We start from the raw sequence: 13,078 nt of genomic DNA, 5'->3' as shown, positions 1-13,078 counted from the left end.
AGTGCAGACAGGCAGTAACACATATTGACATTAAGGGCTGTTTTTTTCTGGGAACCTGGACCTACAGTTGAAGTCGGAAGTTTACATACACTCAGGTTGGAGTCATTAAAACTCGTTTTTTCAACCACTCCACAAATGTCTTGTTAACAAACTATAGTTTTGGTAAGTCGGTTAAGATATCTACTTTGTGCATGACACAAGTCTTTTCACTTATAATTCACTGTATCACTATTCCAGTGGGTCAGAAGATTACATACACTAAGTTGACTGTGCCTTTAAACAGTTGTTAATTTAAAAATTATGTCACGGCTTTAGAAGCTTCTGATAGGCTAATTGACATAATTTGAGTCAATTGGAGGTGTACCTGTGGATGGGTGTATTTCAAGGCCTACCTTCAAACTCAGTGCCTCTTTGCTTGACATCATGGGAAAATCAAAAGAAATCAGCCAAGACCTCAGAAAAAAATTGTAGACCTCCACAAGTCTGGTTCATCCTTGGGAGCAATTTCCAAACGCCTGAAGGTACCACGTTCATCTGTACAAACAATAGTACGCAAGTATAAACACCATGGGACCATGCAGTCATCATACCGCTCAGGAAGGAAACGCGTTCTGTCTCTTAGAGACAAAAATACTTTGGTGCAAAATGTGAAAATCAATCCCAGAACAACAGCAAAGGCCCTTGTGAAGATGCTGGAGGAAACAGGTACAAAAGTACCTATATCCACAGTAAAGTGAGTCCTATATCGACATAACCTGAAAGGCTGCTCCGCAAGGAAGAAGCCACTGCTCCAAAACTGCCATAAAAAAGCCCGACTACGGTTTGCAACTACACATGGGGACAAAGATTGTTATTTTTGGAGAAATGTCCTCTGGTCTGATGAAACAAAAAAAACTGTTTGGCCATAATCTCAAGACATCAGTCAGGAAGTTAAAGCTTGGTTGCAAATAGGTCTTCCAAATGGACAATGACCCCAAGCAGACTTCCAAAGTTGGGCAAAATGGCTTAAGGATAACAAAGTCAAGGTATTGGAGTGGCCATCACAAAGCCCTGACCTCAATCKTATAGAACATTTGTGGGCAGAACTGAAAAAGTGTGTGTGAGCAAGGAGGCCTACAAGCCTGACTCAGTTACACCAGCTCTGTTAGGAGGAATGGGCCAAAATTCACCCAACCTATTTTGGAAGCTTGTGGAAGGCTACCCAAAACGTTTGACCTAAGTTAAACAATTTAAAGGCAATGCAACCAAATACTAATTGAGTGTATGTAAACTTCTGACCCACTGGGAATGTGATGAAAGAAATCAAATCTGAAATAAATCGTTCTCTCTACTATGATTCTGACATTTCACATTCTTAAAATAACGTGGTGATCCTAACTGACCTAAGACAGGGAACTTTTACTAGGATTAAATGTCAGGAATTGTGAAAAAATGAGTTTAAATGTATTTGGCTAAGGTGTATGTAAACTTCCGACTTCAACTGTAGATGTTATTGCAAACCTGAACTGGAGTAGTATCCTTTCCAACCCAACATATTTTTCACCTACTGGCAGATATATTTCAATACTAACATATATCAATTTTATATAAAGTAGTCAAAAACTACAACACAGCAGTAGGGAGTCCAGTGTTAGGGTTATTCAGATGCCTCTTTTGCCCTTTAGACTGCACTCCGCCAACCTCCAGTGTTAGTCCCATACAGTCATTGGTTAGTCTTATAATGTGATCATGTTCTTCCAGTGTCATTCATTGGGGTTTGAGGAGCGAACACATCGCTTCAATGTCTTCATCACTCCTCCACTCTTCTTCCTGCTCTGCCCACTCTCACGGTATGACGACTTACGAGACAGCGCTGGTGTCCCCTTTTCCTCTGTCTCTTCCCTCTTCAGTCCTCCCTCCCTCTGTCCTCCTCCCTTTCCCTTTCCATCTACTCCTCCCTCGCTATCTCCCTCTAACTTTCCTTCTTCCTCTCTCTCTACCTTTACCTCTCCCTCTGGTTCTCTCTGTCTCTGTCCTTCTCTCTCTACCTCTCCTCCCTTTCTATCTTCATATCCTTCTCCCTCTTTTTCTCCCTCTCTCTCTCCCTCTCTCTCTCCCTCTCCTTTGGTGTCAGCCTCAGTCTCAATGGCAGCAGTCGCCACCGTATTAATCGATAATGCCATTGGGGAAGTTGCTATGGCAGTGGTCTTTCTTTTGGTAGTGACAGGGGTTGACAGGGTAGCGGTTTCCATGGAAGCGGTCTTGCCCTTGGTTGTCATAACAGGGGTTGACGGGGTAGCGGTTTCCATGAGAGGGGTTTTGTTCTTGGTTTTAGAAATGATCTTAACCCTTGATTTGCTTTTAGTCTTCGGTTTGGTTTTGGGAGTATTTTCTGTGTTTGTGTTGTCTGTCCTGGTCTTGAGCTGCAGGTGTTTCTGTATGATAGAATAAGATAAGGTCAGAGAAACAACAGTTAACATATTAAAAACGATGAATATATAGATAAATATAGAACAATACACTACATTACCAAAAGTATGTGGACACCTGGTCGTCGAATATCTCATTCCAAAATCATGGGCATTAATATGGAGTTGGTCCCGCCTTTGCTGCTATAACAGACTCCACTCTTCTGGGAAGGCTTTCCACTAGATGTAGGAACATTGCTGCAGGGACTTGCTTCCATTCAGCCACAAGAGCAGCAGTGAGGATGTGCAATTCATCCCAAAGGTGTTCGATGGGGTTGAGGTCAGGGCTCTGTGCAGGCCAGTTAAGTTCTTCCACACCAATTAAGACAAACCGATTCTGTACGGACCTTGCTTTGTGCACGGGGGCATTGTCATGCTGAACAGGAAAGGCCCTTCCCCAAACTGTTGTCACAAAGTTAGAAGCATAGAATCGTCTAGAATGCTGAAGTGTTTAAGATTACCCTTCACTGGAACTAAGGGGCCTAGCCCGAACCATGAAAAACAGCCCCAGACCATTATTCCGCCTCCACCAAACTTTACAGTTGGCACTATGCATTGGGGCAGATAGCATTCTCCTGGAATCTGCCAAACTCAAACTCGTCCTTCGGACTACCAGATGGTGAAGCGTGATTCATCACTTCAGAGAATGTGTTTTCACTGCTCCAGAGTCCAACGACGGCGAGCTTTTCACCACTCCAGCCGACGCATGGCATTGTGCATGGTGAACTTAAGCTTGGCCATGGAAACCCATTTCATGAAGCTACTGATGGACAGTTCTTGTGCTGACGTTGCTTCCAGAGGCAGTTTGGAACTTGGTGGTGAGTGTTGCAACCGAGGACAGATGATTTTTACGGGCTACGCACTTCAGCACTCGGCTGTCCCGTTGTGTGAGCTTGTGTGGCCTACCACTTCGCGTTGTTGCTCCTAGAAGTTTCCACTTCACAATAACAGCACTTACAGTTGACCGGTGCAGCTCTAGCAGTGCAGACATTTGACAAACTAACTTGTAGGAAAGGTGACACCCTATGGAGGTGCCACGTAGAAAGTCACTGAGCTCTTCAGTAAGGCCATTCTGCTGCCAATGTTTGTCCATGGAGATTGCATGGCTGTGTGCTCAATTTTATACACACATCAGTAACGGTGTGGCTGAAATAGCCAAATCCATTAATTTGAAGTGGTGTCCACATACTTTTGTATATATAGTGTAGATTGACATGTAGAAACCATCACTTGAATAGTCGAGCTAGACACACTACAGACTTAACACAAACACACACCTGTATGGCCGCTGAGCTACGCAGGGTTAACACGCACACCTCCACAGACCACACACACCGACAGACATACCTGTATGGCCGAGCTGAGTTCCTCGGGGTCCAGAGAGGCTCCGTAAACATCCCAGGTCATCCCGTCTTCATCCCACTGCACCTGCTTCATACTACCCCTCCTCTTGCTGTGATCCCACTCTCCACTTCTCCTCCTCTCCTCCTGTACCCCCACCTTCAGACAGGACCGCCTCCTCCCCATCTCCCCCAGCGGGGCAGAGCTGCTGTCCTCCCACTCTACCTCTTCTTCCCACCTCTCTCTGGGGCTGTCCAGAGGGAACATACTGGAAGAGGGCGACACCAGGTTGGAGTGGGAGCCTAGCGATGACCTCAGGTTCAACCTTGACCCCGGAGGGGACCCCAAGATGGACTGTGAACCTAGATAAGTGTTGTAACCCATGATGGAGTTGGACCGAGGGGGAGACCCCAGATTAGTGTCCGACCCATGATCCTTTAGGGAGCTCTGGAGGGACCTAAAGTTTAAACTTGAACCTTGAGGTGACCCCGCCTGCACCCCGACCTCCACCAGCTCCCTCTGTGATGTCATTGTCCCCTCCTCCCTGAACCCTGACCCCTGGGGTAATGATGTCATCAAGTTCATGACCCCTGAATAGGCAGAGTTACAGGAGCAGTGGGGGCAGCCGTCCAATCGTGAGTCGCTCAGGGAGGAAACTAAACCTGCCGATCTCTGACCTCGGCCAGACGGACAGGTGTGCCTCTGTAACCATGACAACGCCAGGTGAGATGGTGGGCTCGGGAAAAACACCCAAGGGTCCATCTCCACATCTTGCTGCTGTACAGGGCTGCCCAGGCTAACACCCAGGGGATGTGTGTTGTTATTAGGACTGGGACTGGGTTTTGCACTCAGGATAGGGGGCTTCTCTCCATAGCATGTCCCCACACTGGTGCACCCTGGCTGGGGTGGGACCAGCTCATTGCTGCCCCTCTCCACTAGACCTTCCTCACCTTGAGCTCTACAGGAAGGAGAGGGGAAGGGGGAGGGAAAGGGGGAAGAGGGATGCTTGTGGGGTGAACAGGCCTCGTCTTTGTAAGGATTTGGTCGGCATCCTTTAGGGGTCAGGGGTGAGGGTAGGCATGATATTACAGCTGGAGGTGAGGGTAGAGGTGAGGTTACAGATAGGGGTGAGGGTAGGCATGATATTACAGCTGGAGGTGAGGGTAGAGGTGAGGTTACAGATAGGGGTGAAGGTAGGCATGATATTACAGCTAGAGGTGAGGGTAGAGGAGAGGTTACAGATGGGGGTGAGGGTAGGGGTGACATTACGGGTAGGGGTGAGGACATAGGTGAGGGTGTGTGCGTCTGACAGGGTGTGTCTGCGGTAAGGGGTGACGGTCTGTATTGGAGTTGGGGTAGGTTGTGGCGTGTGTGTAGGGTTGGGCTCTGAGTGGGTGTGTTTAGGGGTGAGGTGAAAGGGGAGGGTGTAGCAGGTGTTTGTATGGAAGACTGAGACTCTGAAGCCAGTCTGGAGCAGCGAGCGGAGTACAGGATGCACGGGGTCTCCTCAGTCATACTCCCTCCCTTCCATATGACCGTCTCTGGTGTGCTACCACTACTACACACACTGGCGCTACACATACTCCAACGCGCCACACGTTCGTTACTAAGGGGAGATCCGTGCCCGTGTATATTTTGAGACGTCTGTGAGTGTGAGGGTGTGGGTTGTTGTATGTATTGCTGCAGGGGTGTGAGTTTTGGTGTGTGTGTGTTTGGGGAGGACTGTGTATTTTGGCTGGCGCTCCGTCTCAGCTCCAGTTTTGCCCACGCCGGGTCTCGCAGATGCGGGTGTTTGGTTGCCATGACTACGTCCATGGAGCTCTTGGAGAGAGAGTAGATGGGTGAGCGTTCCTCTTCTTCCTCTTCCTCTTCTTTTCTCTCTGCCCTGAGTCCGCCTGTTGATCCAAAATGGCCGCTGACAGGGGGGAAGTGCTCCGATGACAGACGCCAGTGCCTCGCCATGACAACAACACTGACAAATAGGAATAAGGGATCAATCGATCTTCCAGCAGTGGCCTGGTTGTTTGTTCTACTCAGGTTGTCTTGTCTTGAAGAAACTGCAGAAAGACTGAAATTACAAAATTATTTCATCTTTCTTTCTTTCCCTCCTCTCCCTCTCTCTTCCTCCATAAAACCTTCCTATCAGATGCGCCCTCACTCTTCTCTTCCTCTCTGGTAACACACACACACACTGTCCAGATTAGCCCTCGGTAATAAGATTACAGGGTCCAGATTATTAGATTATTTTTTTAAACGTGGGATTGAGCTAAAGTTAAGAGAGCCTTCAGCCCTCACAGGTGACCAATTCCTCAATCTTCCTCCCTTCTGTCTCTCGACTCCCTTCTTTCCGTTCTCTTACTCTCTCTCCCTTCAATGGAGGGAGAGACAAAGAAAGAGAGAATAAAGAGGAGAACAATAATAGACTCCTGGGAAACAATTAGAGTAAATTTAGCTCTTTGAATCCTATTATTGAGTTAGCAATGAGAATTAAAAGAAAACACAAAGCCCGACAGCACCCACGCTTTCTGTGTGTGTGTGTGTGTGTGTGTGTGTGTGTGTGTGTGTGTGCTGTGTGTGGTGTGTGTGGTGTGTGTGTGTGTGTGTGTGTGTGTGTGTGTGGTGTGTGTGTGTGTTGTGTGTGCGTGTGGTGTGGCGTGTGCGTGTGTGCGTGCGTCTGTGTGTGAGTCTGTTAAACCTGCAGATGGCTGAGAAGCTTTGGGAAACTCAATCAGACTCCTTGCTGAACGCCACGTCCCTTCTCTTCCATGTCTCTCTTGCCCAGCTGAACTCAATTTAGAAAATGCTATGAGCCGGTTTTCCACACACCAGAATAAACCTATTCCTAGGAGTAGGTTTAATCGGGTCCCGGGAAACTGACACTGTACTCCATGACACTTTACTCTTTCCAACACTAGGATGCACCACGCACCCACACAGGTCCAGTATTGTTTCTACCTTTATAATAAGTTGCACATGTTGTACTCAACTCCTTTTCTCCTCCACAAACTGACAGCAGCACTCTCAATTCCAACACTCGAACTCTTTTCAACCCCCCGATCAAGTACTAAGTCCACGATGAGCCTCACGTTAAAGTCTCCTCTCTCAATGTTGCTCTCTTGCTCTATTCTTCTAATTACACTCTTTCAGAAACTCTGTTCACATTCCCTTCCTCTTCTCTCACATCATTCTATCTCTTTCTCTCTTTCTCTGCTCTCGCTCTGTAACTTCTCTCGTGCTCTCTCTCTCCCCCCAAGATGTACGGCCAGGTTGTAAAGTGTGTGTGTTGGTGTGGTGTGTGCGCATGTGTGATTATCAGTGTAGCGTTAGTCTTAGCCCATAAGGACATAACTATTGCATCCTAGTTGCTGATAGCTCTGCTCTCGATCAGACTAGTACAAATCCTGGTGGCAGAGACTTCAGTGTGTTGGTGAGTCGAGTGCAGGGTTTGTGTGCAAGGACTATTGCTTCAGCGATGAAGTTTAACCATTTGCCCATGAGCCCTAAATAAACATATACATTGATTGTAACTGAATGGGTTAAAATGGTGTTTGGCCTGTGTGGTGGTATTATAGGCACTCGTTCGTTGTGGTCGTGGTTGTGTGGTAGTGTGTGTAGCATGGCTGTGTGTGTGGTGTGTGTGCTGTGTGTGTGTGTGTGTGGTGTAGTGTGTGTGGTGTGTTGTTGTGGTTGTGTGTTGTAGATTGATGTGATGTGTGTGTGTGTGCGTGTTGGCGTGTGCGCGTGTGTGGCCTTGAGTCTGTGAGGCCCAGAGTCCTGAAGCTAGGGGTGGGAAGGCAACAGCTGTATATTACATTCAATACCATCTGGTTTCCAGACTGGAACTGTGTATTGGAATACACTGGAATACTACCTCGATTTATATTCAACTTATTCCTACCTGAACCTATATCATCTGTAGGAGGGACAAAGAGCGAAGGAGAAAGAGAGGAATAATGTGGAGTGTAATGACAGTGTAATGACTGAAGGGTCAAGAAACGAAGGGAGAGAGACATGGCTGGTGAGTAAAAATACTGGAGAGAACCCAATTCATCCTCTGTTTCCTTCCCTTCAACTTCATCTGAAGTTAACTTTTTTACTCAGAAATAATTGTTTATAGATGTGAAGAGTACAACTTATATTATTGTGCAGAATTCTGCCAAGCAGAGGAGATTGACAGGCAAACAGACATAAAACTCAGAAAGTGTTCATACCCCTTGACTTATTTTTGTATCATTTTTTTTAAATTTAACCTTTATCTATCTAACCAGGTAGGCAAGTTGAGAACAAGTTCTCATTTACAACTGCGACCTGGCCAAGATAAAGCAAAGCAGTTTGACACATACAACAACACAGAGTTACACAAGTAATGAACAAACGTACAGTCAATAACACAATAGAAAAAAAGTCTATATACAGTGTGTGCAAATGGCGTGAGGAGGTAAGGCAATAAATAGGCCATAGTGGCGAAGTAATTACAATATAGCAAATCAACACTGGAGTGATAGATGTGCAGATGATGATGTGCAAGTAGGAATACTGGTGTGCAAAAGAGCAAAAAAGTAAATTAAAACAATATGGGGATGGGTAGGTAGATTGGATGGGCTATTAACAGATGGGCTGTGTACAGCTGCAGTGATCGGCTGCTCAGATAGCTGATGTTTAAAGTTAGTGAGGGAGATATAAGTCTCCAACTTCAGCGAAGTTTTTGCAATTTGTTCCAGTCATTGGCAGCAGATTATTCTGTGTTACAGTCTGAATTCAACATGGATAAAAAATATAAAAAATGAATTCTCAACCATCTACATACAATATCCCATAATGACTTAGTGAAAACATATTTTTAGATATTTTTTACCAAATTTGTTGAAAATGAAATACAGAAATATCTAATTTACATAAGTATTCACAGCTCTTTGCTATGACACTCCAAATTGAGCTCAGGTGCATTCAATTTCCTTTGATCATTCTTGCGACGTCGCTACAACTTGATTGGAGTCCACCTGTGGCCAATTTAGTTGTTTGAACATGATTTAGAAAGAAACACCTGTCTATAGAAGGTCCCACAGTTGACAGTGCATGTCAGAGCAGAAACTAGACCATGAAGTCCAAGAAACTGTCTGTAGATCTCTGAGATAGAATTGTGATGAGGCATATGTCTGGGGAAGGGTATAAAACAATTGTGTTGAATGTTTCTAAGAGCACAGTGGTCTTCATCATTGGGAAATAAAAACGTGGGACTACCCAGACTGCTTAGAGCTGGCCGTCTGGCCGACCAAAGTAAGCAACCAGGCAAGAAGGACCTTGGTCGGGGAGGTGACAAAGAACCCAATGATCACTCTGACAGAACTACAGAGTTCTTTGGCTGACATGGAAGAACCTGCCAGAAGGACAACAGTCTCTACAGCATTTCACCAATCTGGGCTTTATGGGAGAGTGGTCGGACGGAATCCACTCCTGAGAAAAAGGCACGACAGCAAGCCTGGAGTTTGCAAAAATCCACGTGAAAGACTATGTGAGCATATGGCAAATTATTCTGTGTGCTGATGAAACAAATGTAACTCTTTGGCATCAATGCAAAGCGCGATGTCTGGAGAAAACCAGGCACAGCTCATCAGCCGTCTAACACCTGCCCTACCGTGAAGCAGGTGGAGGCAGCATCATGCTATGGGGATGCTTTTCAGCGGCAGGGACTGGGAGACTGATAGGGATAGTTGGAACAATGAATGGAGCCAAATGCAGGCGAATCCTTGATGAAAACCTGCTTCAGAGTGCAAACTACCTTAGACTAGGGCGAAGATTTATGTTCCAACAGGACAATGACTCCAAGCATACACCCAAGGCAATGCTGGAATGGCTTTAGAACAAGAAGGTGTAAATCATTGAGTGGCCCAGCCAAAGCCCAGATGAATCCCATTGTAAATCTGTGGAAAGACTTGAAGAAAATCTGCAAGGAAGAATGGGAGAAAATCCCCAAATCCAAAGGTGCTTCTACAAAGCATTGACTCAGGGGTGTGAATACTTATGTAAATGAGATATTTTTGTATTTTATTTAAATAAATTGGCAAAAATGTCTGAACTTGTTTTCACTTTGTCATTGTGGGGTATTGTGTGTAGATGGGTGAGAAAGAAAATTAATTGAATCCATTTTAAATTCAGGGGTATGAATGCTTTCTGAAGGCACTGTATTTCAGATCCAACAATGTTATTGGCTGTTGGTCTGTCTTTGGGACTCTTCCTCTTGCTTCTGATTGGTGTATCTGTCTACTTCCTGTGGAGGAGGTGCGGCCAAAGACGATACCAGGAAATGGTCACCATGATAGCCCCCTTCCCAGCGTGCACCACTCCAATTCTCCTGACCAATCAGAGACCCAGGTACAGGTGAGTGTCAGGTCACAGCCTCTAAATGTGTGCGTGTGTGTGTGTAGGAGTGTGTTCCTCTGCCCAGGCGTTGCTGACGCATGCCAGATCTTACAACACCTGATAAGTATTTTTAGTATCCGCTAACCACATCATATGTTATAGCAATCTGTCAGTCGACAACACAGTCGATGACGTGGCACGCAACCATTAGTTGATGCATGCAGCATCTGAGCAGGGGAACACAACCTATATGTGTGTAAAGAAAGAGAGCAATATGTTAGATAATGGTCGTGTTCCCCTGCTCAGACGTTGCATGCATTAACCAATGGTTGTGTGTCACGTCATCGACTGTGCCGTCAGGCACCAGATTGCTATAACATAGTGGTTAGCTGATACCTAAAATAGGTCTGGGATGCGTCGGCAACGTCTGAGCATAGGAACATGACCAAAGCCACTGTGTAATTTGTAGATGTTATGATAATTTCCTGTGCCTCTCTCTGTGATAGGCCAGATGAGATCCCATTCTTCCTGCCACCCCGATTTAAACCAACTCTCAGGAGCGAGGAGGGGGAGAAAGAGGGACGGAAGGACCTCAGCAGCACCCATCGTGGATCTCTCACAGTAGGGAGTAGGTTAGGAGGGGGGAGGGGGCGGCAACACTGTCTGTATGTCTCGCATCTCACCCACTCCCACTAATTGTGCTACTTTGTGCTACTTCTTCCTCTCTAGGCTGGTATCCAGTAGGTAGTGTAAGGGCAAGTCTGTACTGGGTCCCTGATGTCAGTGAGGTGTCACCCCCCCCTGGTCGCGCCGTGCGACTGTGCTTCTCAGTGGCCTATCGCCATGACAACGAACAGCTTTATGTCTCGCTGCTCCGCCTGAGCAACTTGCCAACATGTTTCTATAGTAACGACACACTGGCAGATCTGCGACTTCTCCCTGACGACCGTCGCCGACACAAGGCCAGGGCCCGATGCAGGGGCCGCGACCCCGAGTTCAACGACAGCTTTGTGTTCCAGGTACACACAGAAACACACTAAATTGGTTCCTTTTACTCCCACTAGAAAAACTCACCCCCCACACTCTCTCGCTCTCTCTCTCTCTCTCCAGGTATCGGGTGTGTGTGTATCTGAGAGTGTGCTCAGTGTGTACGTGTTGAGTGTGGATCGGGGGGGCAGACACCATGCGGTGGGCAGGGTTCTGTTCCCTATTGAAGGGGAGCTGGGGGAGGGGGGCAGGCTGCTCTGGAGAGACCTAGAGACTAAGGACGAAATGCAGGTACACACACACACATGCAAACGTGCGTGCACACAATCTCACACACACAACCTGCAGTTTGTATCTCTCTTTTTTTCTCTCTGTCAGTGTTCAGGTCTTGGTGATATTCAGGTGTCTCTGAACTACAGTCCGTCTCTACAACGCCTCACTGTGGTCATACTGAGAGCACGCAGCCTGCAGATACACACTGACACAGGTGAGTGTGTGTGTCTGCATAAATGTGTGTGTGTTCTGTTATCGGGTGTGTTCTCAAGTGTGATTGTGTATATTCTGTTTTCAGGCGTGTGTTTCCAGGTGAGCCTACAGATCCACACTCGGGTAGTGAAATCCAGACGGACGCCAGTGGTTAGTAGTGGCGCTGAACATGGCTTCAACCACAAGATGACCTTTAAGCTCCGCCCCGCTCAGCTCGACCAGACCTGTCTGATCTTGGAGCTGATTGTATCAGGCCTTACCCCAGTAGGTGTGGTGGTGCTGGGGCCATTCATGTATGCCAGGGGGCCTCAGCTTCAGCACTGGACTGACATGGTCAATACACCCAATGAACTGGTCAAACAGTGGCATGGACTAGGCAAGCCCACATAACACACACACACACACACACACACACAGTAAGATAATTTATTTAATTGTCAAAATTTTTCACGGAAGTCTTTCACAATAAATAAAACTACAACTTCCTTGTAGTTTCTGTGGTAACTGACCACTGTAATGAGTGCGCTGGGAGTCAGGAAGCAAGTTCAGGGAGTAAATAATTTAATAAATGAACAAAACACAATACAAAACAAGGAACACCACACAGACAAGAAACAGAAACAATGACACCTGGGGAAGGAACCAAAGGGAGTGACATATATATATATATATATATAAGGAAGGTAATCAGGGATGTGATGGAGTCCAGGTGAGCGTAACGATGGTGACAGGTGTGCGCCATAACGACCAGCCTGGTGACCTAGAGGCCGGAGAGGGAGCACACATGACAAGCACTTACAGGAACACGCTTGTATAAATGATTTGACAAACCCTACAAAAAGAAAGTTGTATATTTTGTATTTACAAAACAGATTTTCTCACATAGTTGTGGTTTAAAGGTCCAATGCAGCCACTTTTATCTCAATATCAAATCATTTCTGGATAACAATTAAGTATCTTACTGTGTCTTTCAATTAAAATGGTCAAAAATAAAGAAAAATAGCTACTTAGCAAAGAGCAATTTCTCAATCAAGAATTTTGCTAGGACTGTCTGGGAGTGGGAGGAGTGGGAAGAGGAAAAGTGAAAATGAGCTGTTATTGGCAAAGATTTGGAAATATCTCTGTTATTGATCTATTAACTAATTTACCACATAGTGATGTCATCATGGAAGGCCAGAACTCCCCCCAGCTCTTAGATTAAAAGGGCATTATAATTTGATTGACGATAATTGTTATAATGTTATAAAAAAAATGTTATCAAGGGAGGCGAAACGCTTGCTGGCTTCCTGTGCATTCAATGCTAGGGGCGGCAACAATGTCATACTCTTTATGACCAGACAGCACCAGATAGATGGCCTACACACACAGAGACATAAAAAGCATATCAAATAATTGATCTTTCGTCTCTCTGTGTTTTCATCATTTGTATCTCACTTGAAAGCATCTGAGTCGAGCGA

The 13,078-nt window shown here is 46.0% G+C and overlaps 2 protein-coding genes across 3 annotated transcripts; one reads left to right on the top strand and one right to left on the bottom strand.

Annotated features, from left to right (window-relative positions):
• Positions 1 to 4,009: 4,009 nt before the first annotated feature.
• On the bottom strand, positions 4,010 to 7,008 carry LOC139028177 (uncharacterized). Its single transcript, XM_070445030.1, has 3 exons — positions 6,744 to 7,008; positions 4,169 to 5,856; positions 4,010 to 4,056 (listed from the first exon to the last, which is right to left on the bottom strand). Exons 2-3 carry the CDS (start codon positions 5,748 to 5,750, stop codon positions 4,010 to 4,012), a joined length of 1,629 nt encoding a protein of 542 aa, XP_070301131.1. The 5' UTR covers positions 5,751 to 5,856; positions 6,744 to 7,008.
• Positions 7,009 to 9,985: 2,977 nt separating this feature from the next.
• Positions 9,986 to 13,078, top strand: syt15 (synaptotagmin XV). 2 transcript variants are annotated; one of them, XM_023991932.2, is made up of 6 exons: positions 9,986 to 10,166; positions 10,655 to 10,776; positions 10,878 to 11,167; positions 11,259 to 11,426; positions 11,514 to 11,622; positions 11,707 to 13,078. In XM_023991932.2, the coding sequence occupies exons 1-6, from the start codon at positions 9,988 to 9,990 to the stop codon at positions 12,009 to 12,011; spliced, it is 1,173 nt and encodes a 390-aa protein (XP_023847700.1). In that variant the 5' UTR covers positions 9,986 to 9,987; the 3' UTR covers positions 12,012 to 13,078. The 2 variants fall into 2 exon arrangements, with proteins under 2 accessions (XP_023847700.1, XP_070301007.1); XM_070444906.1 differs by having other exon boundaries at positions 11,259 to 11,622.

Source organism: Salvelinus sp. IW2-2015, linkage group LG8 (assembly GCF_002910315.2).
Source record: "Salvelinus sp. IW2-2015 linkage group LG8, ASM291031v2, whole genome shotgun sequence".
Lineage (NCBI taxonomy): Eukaryota > Metazoa > Chordata > Actinopteri > Salmoniformes > Salmonidae > Salvelinus > Salvelinus sp. IW2-2015.
This window is presented reverse-complemented; position numbering and strand designations above follow the sequence as displayed.

Coding starts and splice junctions, on each gene's coding strand:
- syt15 (XM_070444906.1), top strand. CDS start 9,988: ATGTTATTGGCTGTTGGTCTGTCTTTGGGACTCTTCCTCTTGCTTCTG. Junction 10,167..10,654: donor AATCAGAGACCCAGGTACAG/GTGAGTGTCAGG, acceptor TCTCTGTGATAG/GCCAGATGAGATCCCATTCT. Junction 10,777..10,877: donor TGGATCTCTCACAGTAGGGA/GTAGGTTAGGAG, acceptor CTTCCTCTCTAG/GCTGGTATCCAGTAGGTAGT.
- LOC139028177 (XM_070445030.1), bottom strand. CDS start 5,750: ATGGCGAGGCACTGGCGTCTGTCATCGGAGCACTTCCCCCCTGTCAGC. Junction 4,057..4,168: donor TCGGTCCAACTCCATCATGG/GTTACAACACTT, acceptor GCCCTCTTCCAG/TATGTTCCCTCTGGACAGCC.